Raw genomic sequence first — 19,525 nt, forward strand, 5'->3', positions numbered from 1 at the left:
GCAGTACTATACAAACTATTCCATACGATAGGAAAGGGGCTGTTTCAGTTATTTTTCAGTTACTATGATAGGACACAATGACCAAGGCAGTGTAGAGAGGAAAGAGTTTATTTGGGGTTCACAGTTAAAGGGTTATAGTCCATGACCATCATGGTGGGGAACATGGGAATATGGCAGCAGGAAGACATTGCATTAGTTGAGAGTTTACAATTTGAGACACAGCTATGAAGCAGACAGAGCTAACAAGGAGTGGAAGCCTCAATACCTACTGCCAGTGACACATGTCCTCCAATAAGGCCACAGCCCCTAAAGCTTTCCAAGCAGTTTCACTAAATAAGGAATATTTAAATATATGAGCCCATGGAGCCGTCCTCATGCAAATCATCACATTACACTCCCTGACCCTCAGAGGCTGTGACCTTATCATAACACAAAATAGGTTTAGTCTAGCTTCAAAAGTCACCACAGTCTTTCACAGCCTCAAGAAGTTTTAAAATTCTAAGGTTCAATGCAACTTCTGAGACTCAAGACAATCCTTTAGGGAACCATTATAGATTTATGGAGAAATCTGGCACTAGGGAAATGCCCAGAAATCTACAAGGATGAACTCAACTAACAATCTAAGCAATAGTGGAGAGGCTACCTTAAATGCCCTTCCACGTTAATTAGATTAATGACTACCTTATATGCCATCCTAGAGCCTTCATCTAGTAGCTGATAGTAGAAGAAGTAGACATTCACAGCTAAACACTAGCTGAACTCCTGGAATCCAGTTGCAGAGAGGGAAGAGTGATGACCAAAGGTCAAGACCAGGCTGGAGAAACTCACAGAGACAGCTGACATGAACAAGGGGGGAGCACATGGCCCCCCTAGACTAGTAGTTGAGAAACCAGCATTGAACTGATCCAGACCCCCCTGAATGTGGATGGATGTTAGGAGGACTGGGCAGTCTATGAGGCCTTTAGTAGTGGATCAGTATTTATCCCTCGTATAGGAATGGACTTGAGGAGCCCATCCCACATGGAGTAATACTTTCTCAGCCTAGACACATGTGGGAGGGTCTAGGCCCTGCCCCAAATGATATGACAGACTGTGAAGACTCCCATGGAAGGCCTCACCCTCCTTGGGTAGCAGAAAGGGGATGGGCTAGGGTTTGGTAGGGGTGATAGGGGAGGATGGGAGGGTGAGGGAACTGGGATTGACATGTAAAACAACTTTGTTTCAAATTTAAATAAAAAAGGGAAAAAACAAACAAACAAAAGACAATCCTTTAATGGTAAGCCCCAGTAAAATCAAAAAGCAAATTGAATACTTTCAACATACAATGGCACAGAATATTCACTACTATTCCAAAAGGAGCAAAGGGGACATAATGAGAAAATACTGGACCAAACCAAGACCAAAGCCCAGCAGGGGAAACTGAATTCTGTAGCTCCATGTCTGATGTCCAAGAGCTTAGATGGCACAACCCTTGCAGTTTTAATAAGTTCAATACAGTTTTCTATCTCTAGAGCTGGTTGCATTCCCCATCTGAGCCTCTCTTTAGCAGATATCCCATTACTCTGGCACCTCTAATATCTTGGGGTCCCCAATCCAAGCTTCAGTTTCACAACTTCACACAATAGCCTCTCAGGGCCTCCATACCTACTCCCTATTCCCCCTACAACTTCCTATTCCCACATCCCCCTAGGATCCACTCTCACCCCTCCCCCACCTCACTCCCCCACCCACCCCTCAACCCCCCCCCCCCCCCCGCCACATACCTGGCCTTGGCAGCTTCTTTTACAGTAGAGGAAGATTCCACAACCCCTTGTGCATCTTTCATGACTCTAAAGCAGTGATTCTCACCCCTCAACCCCCCCCTTCCCCCCCCCCCCCCCGCCACATACCTGGCCTTGGCAGCTTCTTTTACAGTAGAGGAAGATTCCACAACCCCTTGTGCATCTTTCATGACTCTAAAGCAGTGATTCTCACCCGTCCGTCCTAATGCTGCAACCCTTAATACTGAGCATAATACCTCATGCTGTGGTGCCCCCACCCTTAAAATTATTCTGTGTCTACTTGATAACTGTAATTTTGCTGCCATTATGTATCATCAGGTAAATATCTGAAATGCAGGATATGCAACCCCCAGAGGGGTCATGATCCCCAGGTTGAGAACCAGTGCCCTAAAACCACAGCCATACTGTCAACACTTGCCTGCTTGGGATGGAGCTTGCCTGCTTCTTGAGTCACATTTGCATAAACTTTCCTTTATTGTTGCTCTTTAGTAGCATAAAATTCCTTAGGCATTTTAGGCATTTTTTCTTTTTTTAACTAGCTGGGAGATTGGCTGGGTGGGGTCTTGCCCTGAAGGCATTCTTTCCCTTATTCCATTTCACAGCAGACTTTTCCTTATCTCTTTCAGCTCAAGCCTGGGCTTCAACATTGCATCTCATGGTACTCTTTTTTACTTGAACCTGAAAACTGTATATTCCTTTTTGCCCCACTTGCTGCTTTTCATTGTAGACCTTTATGAGAATAATTGCTACTAACCCTGGAACAGAATTAGATTATCTTGAAATCCCGTTTGCAGGAAAAAAAAAAAAAAAATTAATCCCAAACTTAAATTCAGTCTCAGGCAGATTCTTAGGACCAGAACAAAAGGTAGTCATATTCTTGCAGCTGGAACTTTTGTGATGGATTAGGAGGTGTCACTAGGTATGAGTTTGAAGTTTCCAAAGCCCACACCAGACCCAGCTTTCTCTTCCTGCTGTTTGTGGATCAGATGTAAGCTCTGGACTATTTACTCCATGTCTGCCTGATGCCATGCCCACTACGAGAAAGTATCATTATGTGAATGGCAGTGAGTGGCACTGACATTTAAATACTGTTAATCAGCAGAAAAAAATAAGTTTCCTTGTTAGTTTCCCATATCTCTATTGTGTTTTTTTTCCTTCCTTACTAATATTTTGCAACTTTTGTTAGTAAATCACAAATTTCTAAGTAAAATTGACATTAAAGGTAAAAGTTGTAACACAAGATTATTAATTAGTAGCTATCTGATTTTCTGGGGGGTGCTTGGGGTGTATGACACTGGTTTAGTGATAGGTGTTGTAATAATTTGACTGAAAATGGCTCCCATAAATCCATAGTGAATGACATTATTAGGAGGCACAGTCTTGTTGAAGTAGGTGTGGCTTTTTGAAGGAAGTGTGTCACTGAGGGTAGGCTTTGTGGCTTCAGAAGCTCAAGCCAGGCCCAGTGTCTTTCTTCCTGCTGCCTGTGGATCCAGCTACCTCTCTAGCACCATGTTTGCCCACATGCCCACACTTCCAACCATGACAATAGTGGACTGTAAACTAGCTCCAATGAAATATTTTCCTTTTACAAAGTTGCTGCGGTCATGGTCTTCACAGCAATTGAAACCCTAATAAGATAGAAGTTGGTGCCAGGGATTACCAGATTTAGGGTTAAGGTTGAGGTTGGGGTTGGGGTTAGGGTTAGAGGTTAAGTTTAGGGTTGGGGTTAGGGTTAGAAGTTATTCTTAGGGTTAGGATTAAGGTTAGGGTTAGATTTAGTGTTAGGGTTTAGGCTTAGGTTAGGGGTTAGGGTTAGAGGTTATTCTTAGGGTTAGTGTTAGTGTTAGGGTTGGGGTTGGAGTTAGGGTTAGGGTTGGGGTTAGGATTAGAGGTTAGGGTTAGAGGTTATTCTTAGGGTTAGGGATTAGGGTTAGGGTTTAGGCTTAGGTTAGGGTTAGGGGTTAGGGTTAGAGGTTAGGGTTAGAGGTTAGGGTTAGAGGTTATTCTTAGGTTTAGGGATTAGGGTTAGGGTTTAGGCTTAGGTTAGGGTTAGAGGTTAGGGTTAGACGTTATTCTTAGGGTTAGGGATTAGGGTTAGGGTTTAGGCTTAGGTTAGGGTTAGGGGTTAGGGTTAGAGGTTAGGTTTAGAGGTTATTTTTAGGGTTAGGATTAGGGATTAGGGTTTAGGCTTAGGTTAGGGGTTAGGGTTAGAGGTTATTCTTAGAGTTAGTGTTAGTGTTAGGGTTGGGGTTGGGGTTGGGGTTAGGGTTGGAGTTAGGGGTTAGGGTTAGAGGTTACTCTTAGGGTTAGGGATTAGGGTTAGGGTTTAGGCTTAGGTTAGGGTTAGGGGTTAGGGTTAGAGGTTAGGTTTAGAGGTTATTTTTAGGGTTAGGATTAGGGATTAGGGTTTAGGCTTAGGTTAGGGGTTAGGGTTAGAGGTTATTCTTAGAGTTAGTGTTAGTGTTAGGGTTGGGGTTGGGATTGGGGTTAGGGTTGGAGTTAGGGGTTAGGGTTAGAGGTTAGGGTTAGAGCTACTCTTAGGGTTAGGGATTAGGATTAGGGTTTAGGCTTAGGTTAGGGTTAGGGGTTAGGGTTAGAGGTTAGGTTTAGAGGTTATTTTTAGGGTTAGGATTAGGGATTAGGCTTAGGTTAGGGGTTAGGGTTAGAGGTTATTCTTAGAGTTAGTGTTAGTGTTAGGGTTGGGGTTGGGGTTGGGGTTAGGGTTGGAGTTAGGGGTTAGGATTATAGGTTAGGGTTAGAGGTTATTCTTAGGGTTAGGGTTAGGGATTAGGGTTAGGGTTTAGGCTTAGGTTAGGGTTAGGGTTAAGGTTAGGGTTAGAGGTTATTCTGAGAGTTAGGGTTAGGGTTGGGGTTGGGATTAGGGCTAGGGATAGGGGTTAGGATTAGAGGTTATTTTTAGGGTTAGGGTTAGGGATTAGGGTTAGGGTTTAGGCTTAGGGTAGGGTTAGGGTTAAGGTTAGGGTTAGAGGTTATTCTGAGAGTTAGGGTTAGGATTGGGGTTGGGATTAGGGTTAGGGATAGGGGTTAGGATTAGAGGTTAGGTTTAGAGGTTATTTTTAGGGTTAGGATTAGGGATTAGGGTTATGGTTTAGGTTTAGGTTAGTGTTAGGGGTTAGAGGTTATTCTTAGGTTTAGTGTTAGGGGTTAGTGTTTAGGCTTAGGTTAGGGTTAGGGTTAGAGGTTATTCTTAGGGTTTAGGCTTAGGTTAGGGTTAGGGGTTAGAGGTTATTCTTAGGGTTAGTGTTAGTGTTAGGGGTTAGGGTTTATTTAGGTTTAGGTTAGGGTTAGGGTTTAGGCTTAGGTTAGGGTTAGGGTTGGGGTTAGGGTTAGAGGTTATTCTTAGGGTTAGGGGTTAGGGTATAGGCTTAGGTTAGGATTAGGTATTGGGGTTAGAGGTTATTCTTAGGGTTAGTGTTAGTGTTAGGGGTTAGGGTTAGGGTTTAGGCTTAGGTTAAGGTTAGGGTTAGGGTTAGAGGTTATCCTTAGTGTTAGTGTTTGGGGTTAGGGGTTAGGCTTAGGGTTGGGGTTAGGGTTAGGGTTAGAGTTAAGGGTTAGGGTTGGGGTTAGGGTTAGGGTTAGGGTTAGGGTTAGAGTTAGGGGTTAGGCTTAGGGTTAGGGTTAGGGTTAGGGTTAGGGTTAGGGTTAGAGTTAGGGGTTAGGCTTAGGGTTGGGGTTAGGGTTAGAGTTAGGGGTTAGGCTTAGGGTTGGGGTTAGGGTTAGAGTTAGGGGTTAGTTTTAGGGTTGGGGTTGTTAGGGTTAGGTATTATTATAATAGGCCAGACCATGCATTCATTTGGAGGTATATGGAATATACTGGGGCTTCAAACTAGAAAAATAGTTGAATACTTTAAGAGCAGTTTAATGGGTTATACTAGTAGGAACATGGAAGACAGTGGTACTAAGGGTGATTTGAACTGTGAGGTCCTGGCTCAAGTGGTTTCAGAGAATAATTTTAATATGTGGCCTAGAGACTGTTCTTGTGGGTTGTTTTAGGCATATAATCAATAGTGAATTATTTGGTTATTCTTTATGCACCACCCTATTCCAAAACCACACTCAACCCCAACCTCTCATCTTGCCCTTCATCTCCCCCTTCACACTGTTTCCTGCCCTCAAATGTACCCCTACTCTCCCTCTTTATTTTGTGTGCGGAGGAATGACTACCACTGTCCTGCCATGAGTTTATGGAGGTCAAAGGTCAACTTGTAGGCACTGGTAGTCTCATTTCACCGGGTGGGTTCCAGAGATCCAATTCAGCTTGCCCAGGTTGGCAGCAAGGACCCTTATCTGTTGAGGCATCTTGTTGGCCCCCAATTCCACTTAAATAAGTAAATTCTAATTATTTCAAGTACTATTAGTATTGAGGTTTATTATGTCTATGAACTTGATTTGGTGACTTTATTATCATAGATGCTAGTGTTTTGCATCTGAACCACATTAGTTAATGTCTTGGGATATTCTGGGTATATTATTGCTACAGGGTCATGAGTAAGATTGATATGTTCCCTATACACCACCACTCCCTTTATACACCACCCCTCCCTACTGGATTACTAACCCCCACTTTTACTCCCCCTTTAGTTTTTCCTCCCCTATCTCAACAAATCTCAAGGACTCCAGTCATATTGAATTATTCCAGTGTTATTTCACTGGAGTTATTATGGTGGCTTATATGTTAGCTTTTTGCAGCTAGAACATATTTACTTCCTGGGGTCTTCTTGGTATATTATTATGATTAGGTTCTGTGATTGATGTATTCTTCATATAAAACTCCATTCCACATTTACTCAACTTGTAACCCTCTCGCCATCACTTCTCATCCCCCATCTGCTTTGTGATCCTATTTGCCCAGCCTCCCCATTCATAAATCTCAGCTGCTTGAAGCAATACTATACCAAGGTGATTTTGTCAATGTAATTAGTTTCCTGGAGTAGTCTATGTTACACACCACCATGTTAATCTCAATCCTCCTACCCCGTTTCCCATTCTTTTACCCTTGTTCTTCTTCCCTTTCATTCTCCCAGGTCCCTCCCTCTCTAATATAGTAATAAATCTCAAGTATTCAAGTCATACTGAGATTAATAGTTATGTCACTGGAGTTGCTCTGAAGTGATGACTTTATTTTGTTAATGTCACAGCTGGAACAGATTAGTCAATATATTGGGGTATTCTGGGCATATCATTGAAGCTGAATTGTGTGACTTATGTGTTTATATGCTACCTCATCCCAAACTTTTTCCCAAGCCCACCCTTCCCCACCCTCTTTTTTCCCATATGGCCCCTCCCCAACCCCTTGACTTCCTAACGCCCACCCTTTGTCATTCTGGGCCCATCCACTGCTCCTCCCTCCATTCTTAATGGTGGTAGGCGCTGAAATGATCAGGACACAATTTGCCTTAACCACTAAGTCTTTATTTATTGAATTTTTATTGTAATATCAATACAGTATGAGTAATATAGTAAAAAGAATACAGTAATATAGTTTGAAGGGTGGGGTTGGGAGGGGGAAGGGAAGAAGGGATGGGTTAGGGAGGGGAGGGGGGTGGGGATGGGAGGGGAGGAGGGTTACTGACAAGAAAATAGTAAGGGTTTTTATTCATCACTTTTTTACAATTTCCATGAATATCATTCAGCATTACAAACTTTATTCCAGCAATAGTTTCTCAAATGATGCCTATTACCTGGTCACTCTCTCAAGGTTTTACTCTGGAGTTAATTCCTAGGGGCTTATTAATCTAATCATCTTTGAAATTTCTCTAGAATTTTGTCCATGTCCAATTCACTCATAAAATGTTGATTGATTTCCCTGCAGTTCCCTCTGAGTAGAATTTTAAAGGTAAGGTTGTAGGGAGGGGTAAGAGGGACAAATAAGTACGCGTGTCCACTTATTGTTGTATCTTATCCTATCTTATCTTATCCTAATCTTATCTTATCCTAATCTTATCTTATCCTATCTTATCCTAACTTATCCTAACTTATTCTAACTTATCCTATCTTATCCTAACTTATCCCCTAACTTACCCACCCACCTAAATTACTTAATAGTCCCTCCCAGACTAAAATTCTTAATGATTATCTATCCCCTATTACTTAAATTGACTATAGAAAAAAAGGAAAAACAATGCAATGTCCAAAACCAACTAAAAAACATTCTACAATCTGAAACAACCAAAAGCTTCATTCCCATCAGATGCGTGTTCCCTCTCCAGCTGAATATGTAGCATTGTTCCTGCAGACACTTCTCTTCCGCAGGTGGTCCTTCAAAACAGCTCTGGCATCTCCAACAAGGTGCTCTCTGTTGCCAATCTCATAACTGTGTGGGATGTGGGACGTCGATGATGTGTGACAGCCAGATCAGTTCAGGAGTCCAAGAGGTACCTGCAAACTTAAACACAATTCTAGACTGCACCATACAGATGCTCATCTCAAATTAGCATCTCAGCCAAATGCCTCTAGGTTCAAACTAAACTGACCCTTCATGATGACCTTCATGACCAGCAATAGGAACTCTCACATCCCCTTCATAATTAATTAATGAAAAATAAAAATTTGGGCCTGTAGCCAATTAAGTTAATTTTGTCAGTTTGTATTCTCATTTTCCAACTTTCTTGATAAATGAATAAAGGCATTTTTGTTGGAAATGCCAAATAAAAGAAAAAAAAAAAGAAACAATGTAAATTTGATCAACAGAAGCAAAATAAAAGGAAACTTAACAAACCTAAAAAAAGAAAAGGAAACTTAAAATTTCAGCATTATAGAGTAAATTGAAGATTACTTATCCTTAACACCTAACATTTATAGCTAGTATAGGAACAAGAGCATAGTACACACTGCCGAAAGTCATTGGCAAGCTTCAAAAAGCAGTCCAGTATGTGTCAGGGAAGTTGTATGTGAGCTGTGAAGTCACACCAGCATGTTCTCCCTGACTGCTGTGGATCTGCTTCTCCAGATATCTGCTTGCAGTGGTGGCAAATGTCCGTGTGTCTATGCCAGGGCTGCAGATGATGACCCATTTCTAGGCACTCTGCAGCTTGAAGATCAAATCAATTAAAATGCATGAAGGATGGAATTGAGTTCTGAGGTAAACTGAAGTGATGCTTCACAAAAATCAGAAGCACAAATGCACCATTCAAAAGTAATTAATGTAAAACACACGATGATTGACAAGCTTTCTCATCCCATTGAACAAGAATCAATAGCCAATTTTTGTGTGAGTTTTAAAGGCCCAATTGATAAAACTGAAATGTGTAAGGATAGTACTTTGTAATTCAATGGAAATTCTGAAAGCATAGCCAACACTTGAAAATAGCATACTTCAAAACAAAACAAAACAAAAAACTACTAAACTACTCAAACATGCAAGGATAAGGGAGAGACAAAAAAAAAAAAAAAAAAAAAATCCCCAAAACCATGTTGTGTCCTGCTGCTCAAACTGTGTTTGGCAACTGGAGACTGTGGTGAAACACATGCTCTGTTAGACCCTGCATCTTTCATCTCCTTGCATGGGAGCAAAATGGAGTCAGTAGTCAGGCAGGAAGGTGGCAAATCCTGCAGCAGGGTTAATGGCAGTAGCAGAGAATCAAACAGAAAAAGATTAGAAAACTGTTTCAAGGTAGTAGCAAGAAACCTCATTCTTAAAAAGTTGATGTCCAGTGCTCTAATTCTTCTTCATATACATCTTCTATGATGGGAGTGTGGATCTGGGTGCAAAAATCACATCCCAGATGCAAATGGAGGCAGACACTTTGCTGGTATGATGATGGTAAGATGTTGTGTCAACACCAGAGTTCTTGGGTACATGTGATCTGCACCAGAATGTGAAGGCACACTCACAAGTCTATCTAAGAAAGCACTTCCTTTTCAAGCTGAGGTGTTTCATGTTGCAAAGAACCAGTCAAGTTGCTGCTCCTTGAAAACTAACGGAACCATGAAGATGGAGTTTGAAGATGGTGAAGTTCCAGAGGGTGCAGCAAGATAATCACGGAAGCCTTTTAATGCTGCACCAGAGTGTGGCTTCCTTCATAAGGCGCCCGTATACGGGCAAAGTCATGTCCTCCTCCTCTTCTCCCCCTTTGTAAGAAATCAGCATGTCCTGTGTTTGCATCAGCTTCTCTGTAAGGAAATTTTGGCAGCCTGCGGTTGAGATGGCGAGGTTTTAACAGGTAAAACCCAGGCCTTGTCAACTTACTAATTGGCAGTCAAGATGGAAAACTGACTTTAGCCCGGCGTGCCTTTGTGCCTGAGGTGGCCTGAAGATTCAGTAGCACACAGTCACGGATTGAGAAGCTACACAGGAAAAAGTTGAGGGCAGAGACAGTTATTTACATGGTACTGTAGGACGGAGGTGGTGGAGGTGGAGGTGGCGGTGGCGGCGGCGGCGGAGGTGGTGGCTGTGGAGGAGGGTACTGGGGTATCGGAACAGGCTGATGGTGGTACCCATGTGGACACCAGGTGAGCACAACTGGTGTGAGGATCATTCTTCCATGTGCATCTCGTCCCACTGGGTACCACGCAAACATCACGTGATGACCTGCGAAGGTAGCATAGCCAGGGAAGTGATGGTGATGGTGGTGGTGGTGGTGGTATCCATGGACGTGAGGAACAAATTCACCGTAGGTTGCCAGGTGCGCCTGGTCTTCCATGTTTGGAAGAGACATGCGAGGGTACTGATTCTGGACTGTGCAGTTGTGTGGGGCCCTGCAGTTGTAAGTGACTTGGAGTTTCCATCCTCTCTTCACTTGCAGGACCTGGGCTCCATTGGGAGCAACGGTGGGAGTCATGAGTCCATTCTTCACGTTCCTGTCCACGAATTCTCGCAGGGCAGCCATCTCAGTTTCGGACAATGAGTACACATGTCCACTGGGAATGCTGTGCGCTCCAGGGATCATTTCAATGTGAGGGTCAACCAGCCGGTGACCCGGGTAGACATGCTCATCCACGGGCGTGTATACATTCTGAACGTAGTAATACCTCGCAGGAGGGAAAACTCTGTAGCCATCCATGTGGTAGAAGAATGGTGGCTGTGGTGGCTGTGGTACTGGTACCAGCATAGCAGGAGGTATCTGGGAATACACGCGGCATCGGAATCGGCAGTAATCAGAGTTGAACTCGATGGAGCGAGTGCTCCAGGTGATGTGAGGGTCGTGTGTGCTCAGCCAGCGAACTCCCAGGACAATAGGAAAGAACGGAGACTGGGTCACATCAAAAGACAGCACTTCTCGGTGGTCACCCAGGTCAACAATCAGGTGGTGCGTTTCCAGAACAATTGGGCCCGAGGCTATAGGATGCCCATCAATCGCTTCCACCATGATTGGCCATTCCTTGATTCTTAGAGGAATTCCATTTTGGATGACGTAGTCCTGATCGATGAAGTTGCCGGAGGCGCCAGAATCAATCATAGCTCGGACGAACAGGGTGTGTCGGCCCGGGACATGGATCTGGAGCATCACCTGCAGATGCGGAGTCGGAGCCTCGGGGGGTGGGGACCTTGTTCCGTCTGGCCCAGTCGCTGAAGGTCCCTCTACAGCGGGGCCGGGGAGTTTCCCGACGGTGAATTCTTGGAGGCCTTCGCGGGGCAGTTGTCGGCGTAGTGGCCTCCGTTGCCACAGTACAGGCACAGGTTCAGTTTGCGGCGTCTCTCCTTCTCCTCCTGGCTGAGGCGCATGCGGGCACCTCCGACGGGCTCAGTGGGATCGGTCTGCTGGTGGCTCTGGGGCGCCACCAGGGCGCGGGGTGGATCAGCACGGGGGGGCCTGCTAGCAGCGGCGGCGGCAGCACGGGCCAGCCTTCTCTCGATGTGAACGCAAAGTCGGATGAGTTCAGAGATGGAAGTGGGGAGCTCTGCACGGCGGGACAGCTCATGGCGCACCTGAGAACCGAGGCCTTCAAGGAACTGATCAATCAGGGCAGTCTCGGTCCAATCCAGATCCTGGGCAATCGTCTGGAATATGCCAGCGTATTCAGCAACAGTTCCTGTGCCCTGGCGCAGACGTCTGATTTTGCGTTTGGCAGCTTCACGTCTCTGAGGGTCTTCAAAGACATGCTTCAACTCCATCATAAAGGCACGGTAGTTGTGCATCAGGTAAGCGCACTGTTCCAGCTTAGCAGTAGCCCAGCGGGCAGCTCGGCCAATCAGCATGCTCGTCACGAAGCATACACGGATACGATCAACTGAGAAATCTCTGGTGCTCTTCTCCATGAAGACCTCACACTGGGAAATGAACTGGTTCACTGTGTCTGAGTTGCCATCAAACTTCTCAGGAAGGTATTTCAGGGACTCTTCATCAAAGAAAAAGACTGGATCCTCCTCTTCGGCTGCTGTAGCGCCCTGGGGCTCGTTTTCATCATCAGTGCCTCCAGGGATGCGTTCCTGATAAACGTGCTGCCCTTCTGCGTTGGTACTGCGGCGAGTACGGCAGTCTGGGTGTCTGTTGGTCCTGGGAGGGTGCCTGCGGTCCTGGTTGTTGTTGGGCTTGTTGTTGTTGTTGTTGTTGTTGGGGGGAGGAGGAGGGCAGTTGGACCCACCGGCAGCAGCCATGGTGGGAGGGTGCCCAGGATTCTGGGCTGGTCGTGGTCGGCGTTTTTTCTTGGTTCTCAAAACTCGCCTGTTCCTGTAAATGACAACAAACGTATGCATTCAACATCTACATTCGAAACACTCTCTATAAACAAGGATTTAGTTTTTCAAATATTCTTTGATAGCTAATTATCAGTTGACAGTCAGTAGAACACATCCTCAAAAGAGGATGAAGCAATCATTTACAACATACTAAAAAGCATACTACTTCTTGATGTCCAGACATCCAAATGACTCATCTCAAGAGTCACCTGCTCCTTATAATTAACACATGACCTTCAGCAGTAGCACACTCACCCTTACAGACTATAAAGGAAAAGTGACAATAGTAAATAAGTCATTTTTATGGAGGTTACACAGCAAACAACTTTCAAGGCAAAGATAAATAGGAAACAGATTATGCAAAATAACTTCTAAATGATGCCAAACAATCCCAACACCATGCCTTATACTAATAAGGATGTTAGGAAAATATAACTAAAATCCAATCAATCAGAAACCACACGCACAAAAGAGGTGGGGTATTCGAACCACAATGCTCTGAAAAAATAAAGTACATTCAGCCAAATGTCACAACAGAGGTGTACCCTTCACATTAAAGGTCTAATTATTAAGTCAAACAGCCAAGCACTATCACAAAAACAAGATAGTCTAGTTGCTTATGTCACCAAAAGTTAACCCCTTCAGAATTCTCAATGGGACAAAAATGGCACTGAACAGCACAGGGGGATGTCAGTTTACCCTATTAGATAATCATTAAACAAATATTAATTGAGGTCTTCTAGGAAGAAATGAGCTTTACAATAGGACATTTTTTTTAGTGATGTCTGATAATAGTACAATTCAAATTTATCATGCCTTTAATTAAATAATATAGATATAAATCACTGAATTGTAACTATTAACTCATTCTTAATAAGGTTATTAATTAAAAAACAAAAATCTAACTTTCTGTATAAATGGGAAGGGGCTGTAACTTCAGCAGCTTGGACATCCTGAATCTAAAAATACTTAAAAATACACATTATTATACAGATCACCAGTGTGTATAGCATTTAGTTTTTAATTGAGATTTTTCAGTAGGGTCCCACCCAAAGGCTTGTAAAGTTAAGCTGGGATAGGTCTGGACTCCAAGGTAAGTGGATATGTGTATGTGTGAAGAGTTGTTTAAATGTTTTCATTATGAGTGTAGTGACTAATCACTTCCTAAAAAGGGTTAAATGCAATTAGAATGATTAATAACTATGTATTTGAATTCTCAAAATCTCAAATTGGAAAATTAAAATAATTGTAGTAAAGAATAAAATATCAACGTTTTACAAACTTTGTAACTGGACAATCTAGTAAAGTTTTTAAATAAAAGAAACTTCAGAAGTCTGAACTTACAAACAACTTTTAAGTTTAAAGGCTAAAACTTTTATAAAGTTTTTAAAACTTTGTAATTGGACAGTTTAACTAAGTTTATTGAAGTTTAAAAAACTTTTAAAAAGTTTGAAGAACAAACATTAAGTTTAAACTTTACATCCTTATAAAGTTTTTAAAACTTTGAAATTGGACAGTAGCAAACTTTTTAAAAAAGTTTAGCTAAGTTTCCTGAAGTTTAAAAAACTTTTTGAAAGTTTGAGCTTACAAGCAACTTTTAAGTTTAAAGCTTAAAACTTTAGAAAGTCTTAAATTTCTATTTTTGCAAGTTTATACTTTTTAATGGCTAGAAACTTTTAATTAAAAAAGTTCAATAAAAGTTTAAGGACATAAAGTTTATAAAACTTTTGAACAAATAAAAATTTAAAAATGAGCTAATTTTCTCGGACCAATCAAAGTAAAACTGGTACATAATTATATTTCACAAGACAAAAAAGATTAAGATGTTAATTAGAAAAGTTAGATGGAAAAGCAGCTACAATTTCAAAGTATTTTTAAAAATAAAGGAAAACTGTCATCCCCCATGACACCTGTTCATTACTCTTGTCCAATCCCTCTGCTTTCTTACCCCCACCCCTACCCCCAACCCCACCTCATCTTTTAGGCCCCTCCCCTGCCATAAACACCAGCAGCCATTTTCCCTTTGTCCCAAGCTGTTCCTTATGGCCTCTACCATGGGTAGAGCACACAGGGTCCTTAAAGGACAGGAATTAGTGTGCCATTTTAACACTTCTACTTAATCATTTTAATAACAAGCTACCAAAATTAACAAATAACTGACAACCATGTTTTAAAAAGTTAGAACACGACTTGACCTGTGCCATTCATTCTCACTTCCAATTCATTAAAAACAAGTGTATTAGGAACAAAGACCATAGTCAAAACATTGTAGTATTTTTAAAATTAAATTGTTTTAATCTTTCCTTAAAAAACAATTAATAAGTACTGATCAGATGGCTCAAGTGTGACTTCTGTTAACTAGAAAATAACAACTTCAAAATAGAAATTAAAAACTCCCTTAAAGGTGGTCTCAGTATGGCTTGGTGCAGCCTGACCCAGGTCAGGAAGGTACACAACCTTTTGGGGTGGGCTTTACAGGTCTGCTGGGCACTGACACCTATAAAAGGCAATTAGAGGACAGAAATTGCATTAGGAAATAGCAATCAATACATTGTTTGTATTGATATTGCAAATTATTGATTGTATTATTTGTAAAATGTCAGTAAGCTAATTTAAAGAGAGACCAGAGGTAAGAAAATGGGGGAGGGGCTGGCCCATGTAACTTAGAGAGGTGTACCCCTCCCGCCAGGATATATAGGGGGTGCTTTTGGGTTTTTTTCTTTTTTTTTTTAATAATAATACAGTACTGGATAAATAAATTTGAGGCTTTATTTGGCCTGTGAGGTCACCACTTTAAGATTTGTGACCTTTACCACTCTGAGACCTCAGGATCACCCTTGGGGGCTTTACAATTTTGGGAGTTGGACTCTGCTGCAAGGCAGAATAGTTTATCCAGTAAAAAGTAATAGGGCCCTGGGCAAACAGAAACAGGTTAACAGTAACTATAAACAAATAATGAAAATGTCTAAAGAGCAACTGGGGCAGCATAATTTGATGGGATCCAAGGAGCATGTTGACTTAATTTTAATTTTACTTAAAAATAGTGACTCCTCAATTTCCCTCTCAAAGAGCTAGATACTGCATGGGGTTGCTGAGAGCCCCCATTCCTGAAAACTGAAGGTCACACTGCATAAGCAAGCCAAGCTACCTGAGATCATTGCCATCTTCAGATACAATTTAGTTTTAGTCTCTTTAGGAGTTAATAAGTATATCTGATTAATTATTAACTCTTTACAATGACTTCTTTAAATTTTCTTTAAATTTCCCCAAACACATCCAAGGACAATAATAGCAAATAAAACCATATATGAATGTCTCATTAGTAAATGAAACACCATTAAGCAACTCTTAGTTGCTTGAAAATCTTAAATGTCCTTTTATTAGTATTATGTGGCTTATTTGTGAAATGTAATTCTAATTTGCATATATTTACTTACAATGTTTTGAACCTCTTTAGTATGCATAAAATTCCCAAAGCAAATTTCAAGCTGTAATTATAAGCATGTATTTCCCATAGTTAGTTATACTTCAAGGGAGGGGCAGTAGGACAGTGAGCACTTGGGGGGGCAAAAGTCCCCATTTCTCCCCTTAATGAAACCCTGGCTCATGGTCTGTAATATATGGGGCCAGTTTTCTTTTAATTTCTTCATTAATTAAGAGAAATTTCTATTTGGCTTCTCTGTAAATTACAGATGTTTAATTAAGCCAGTTGAAACAATCTGTGTCTTGCAATGTAACCACTCTGTTACATCACACAAATTTTAAATGTCAATATGTAACAGTAATAACCCACTTGCCCCAAATTTAAATTAGCTTTTTATGAAAAAAGCTAATTACTTGGGACAGCAAATAATTAGCTTTTTATGAAAAAAGCTAATTACTTGGAATAACAAATAATTAGCTTTTTATGAAAAAAGCTAATTACTTGGAATAACAAATAATTAGCTTTTTATGAAAAAAGCTAATTACTTGGAATATAATTCTGTCTCACATTATAATTACAGCTTACTTTACTGGAGTTCAAAAACACACTTTTTAAAAAGAAAGTTTGAAAAGTGAGAGAGGGGCAGCAACTCAACTCAGGACAGCAAAGCACCATAGGAAAAAGCACCAAAACCTCAAAAAGCCTCAAGGCCAGCAGCAGGACAATGAGTAATTTACTCTGGCCATGGAACAGATATTGAATGAATGCCTACTATGTGCCAAGCACAACTTATTACACATAGGCAGGTCAGCCAGAGCTAACCATCTAGAATTTTCAAGGAAAAAAGAAAGCCAAAAACAAAACAGTTTTTATGCTCACAAAAGCCTCCTTCCTCAGCAGCCAAGCTATAATACCAATGTCACTCCAAACTCTTAAGAAACATAGTCCAAGCTCCAAGCTGCTTCTGTTTTGCAATCACCAAAGCATTCAATTCCAGTAAGTCCAATGGTGTCTTAGGCAAATAATTAAATATGAAAATATTTTAAATTTAATTTAAAGTAAATAATTGGCTTAATTGCTTTAAGGCATCAGCCAGATCTTAGAAGTTCCCATATCCCACTATCAGTTTTAATTGTGGGATCATTTTATTTAATAGTGCAAGGCACTTAATTGAAAGTGCTTATGCATCCAGGTATACTTCTTATTGTTGTTAATTATTCTTATTATTCTTATATATTTACTAGACACCTGTGGACAAAAAACAAAACCGCTCAACAGAGAAACCGCAGGGAGGCGGGGCTGTACAGCCAGGCTCAGACAGTGTGGCGCACTTGCGCAGTGGGCAAGGCTGAAGGGAGGGAGGGCATGGGGTTGGGGCCCACACTGCGCAGGCGCAGGCAGGCTGAGGGGAAGGCGGGGCTCTGGGCCTCCTCAGTGGAAGAGCTGGACATTGAGAGAGGCGGGCCTTGGGCGGGGCTTGGGCAGGCTACCTCAGAGGAGGCGGGCCTTGGGCGGGGCCTGGGCAGGCTACCTCAGAGGAGGCGGGCCTTGGGCGGGGCCTGGGCAGGCTACCTCAGAGGAGGCGGGCCTTGGGCGGAGCTTGGGCAGGCTACCTCAGAGGAGGCGGGCCTTGGGCGGAGCTTGGGCAGGTTACCTCAGAGGAGGCGGGGCTTGGGCAGGTTACCTCAGAGGAGGCGGGGCTTGGGCAGGTTACCTCAGAGGAGGCGGGCCTTGGGCGGGGCTGGGAGGCTGGCTCTGAGGCGTCAGCACTTGGGAGGTTGGGCCAGTGGAAGCATGTTCTGGAAAGGCGCGAGACAGGCGAGGCGCAGGCGAGGCGCTAGGCCTCTCTGCAGAGAAGGCAGGCTAAGGTGGGCGGGGCAGGTCTGAGAGTGGCTGCTACAGGGCTGCAGAGTGTCTGCAAGCCTCCCCCCACCCCCCTGCCCCCCCACCTCCCCAGACCCCTCCCACCAGCTTCCAAGAGCCATTTTCTTTCCATGCAGCAAGAGCAACGCACCCCCTCCCCTCGGCCTCATCCCCACCCTGCAAACCAGACAGTTTCCACAAACTGTTGCTGGGCGCCAATCTGCGCCACCAAGTCAACTGCACCGTCACGTCACCTCAATCAATCACCACGAGACAAGGCAGCCCATTCTGCCATTTTCCAAAATCCAGCACCCCGGGTCTACTCTTAATGCCAGAGCAGGAATGGCGTGGGCAGAATGCTAAACACTTAATTTTTGCCGCCCAGGGCTCCATTTTGTCTAACACCACCATCACGCAGCTAGCCGCCCCTCGGGAAAACAGAGTAGGAGCTTTTCCAATCGCCGACGTGGGTTTTAGTCCCGTACCCCGTGTCCCCCCGACCCCCGACCCCTCTCCAAGGGCAGAGCTGTACTTTTTAACCCCGTTTTTTCCAAGAGCCCGCGTTCTGGCTATGCAGCAGCCGGTCGTGGCGCATTTACAGAGTCATTTTTGTGGCGCGCTCCTGTTTGGTTTACCGTCCCGCGCACGGCTCGGGCCCGAGTGCGTGAAGCACGGATCGGTTCGGTTCTCGGGATCAGCGCCGTTCGGGCAGGCTTGGGGCGCATGAAGCGCCCGTCCGTGCACAGAAGCGCATGGAGCGCCCATTAGCACATGTCGGCGCATGGAGCGCCCATTAGCACAGCGAAGTGCAATAAGCACCCATTAGCACATGGAGGCGCATGAAGCGCCCATTAGCACAGCGGAGCGCATGAAGCGCCCGTCAGTCCGCAGCGCGTGAAGCGCCCGGCCCGAGTGCTCGGTGGCGCGTGAAGCGCCCCTTGGCTCAATACTTATTTGGTGGCGCATGAAGCGCCCACTAGTCCATCGCGGCGCGTGAAGCGCCCGTCCGTCCATCCGTAGCGCGCCCGAGCGCCTAGGAGTTGCAGAGCCGTCAGTTTGCAGCGCGTTTGAGTAGGAGCACATCGCCAATTCAGTTAGGTCCGTAGCTCATGTGCGTCTGCAGCTCATCACCGTCCGCAGCTCATGCGTCTACTGACCAGTTCTGGACGCGGGTCGTGCAAACCGAAGCCGTAAAGGCTCGCTTTGCACACTCGCGTCCTCGGGGGTCCGGCCACTGAAGGCACAGGGTAAAGGAAAAAGAAAAGAAAAAAAGATTCCCATTTGCGAGGAGACATTCCGGGGGCGCTACTTCATCTCCCGCAGCTCCGGAATAAACGGGGATTGCGTGTGATCGGGATTTTTTTCGGGGAAGGGGGAGAAAGAAGAAAAAAAGTGTTCCTCACCGCATACTCACCACGCGAGGACTCCTCTGCGAAGACAGGAAGGGCGACGGGGTTGCGCACCTGGCCGGGCGACGGTCCACTGGTGACCGCGGTCCGGAGGGGTTCCGGACCGCAGCCCCGCAGCGGACCTCGGCAAGGCTGGGTGGACCTTCTCGGCTCGGTCGCTGTCCTCGGGTCGCAGTCAGGATTCTTCGACACACACCAACCGGAGTTGGAAACGCGTGTACCGAGAGCCCGGACTGCTCGCCTTATATAGCATGTTCCGAGGAGGGGGCGACCAATCCCAGCGTGCTTCGCGGGCTGGCGGGGGCGGACGGGGGGAACGGGGGGGAGGTGCGTGGGCGGGCGCCTGGGGGGATGGGTGGAGGGGTGGGGGCGCGGCGCACGCTGCGCTGGCCCGCCGCTAGGGGGAGCC

General features: G+C 44.3%; 1 protein-coding gene and 1 long non-coding RNA gene across 3 annotated transcripts; both read right to left on the bottom strand.

The window, feature by feature from the left end:
• Positions 1-7,192: 7,192 nt before the first annotated feature.
• On the bottom strand, positions 7,193-9,173 carry LOC127216470 (uncharacterized). Of its 2 annotated transcripts, none has more exons than XR_007834027.1 (2): positions 7,788-9,173; positions 7,193-7,725 (listed from the first exon to the last, which is right to left on the bottom strand). It is a non-coding gene; the product is annotated as an uncharacterized LOC127216470 (long non-coding RNA). The 2 variants fall into 2 exon arrangements; XR_007834028.1 differs by having other exon boundaries at positions 7,193-7,741.
• Positions 9,174-9,853: 680 nt separating this feature from the next.
• On the bottom strand, positions 9,854-19,358 carry Peg10 (paternally expressed 10; the record flags this gene model as incomplete). The annotated part of the gene is given in 3 exon segments (XM_051177205.1): positions 9,854-11,349; positions 11,352-12,412; positions 19,111-19,358. Coding segments are annotated over 3 exon segments (2,535 nt in total), but the record flags the coding sequence as incomplete, so codon positions are not given.
• Between the last annotated feature and the right edge of the window lie 167 nt (positions 19,359-19,525).

Source organism: Phodopus roborovskii, unplaced genomic scaffold (genome assembly GCF_943737965.1).
Source record: "Phodopus roborovskii unplaced genomic scaffold, PHOROB, whole genome shotgun sequence".
NCBI lineage: Eukaryota > Metazoa > Chordata > Mammalia > Rodentia > Cricetidae > Phodopus > Phodopus roborovskii.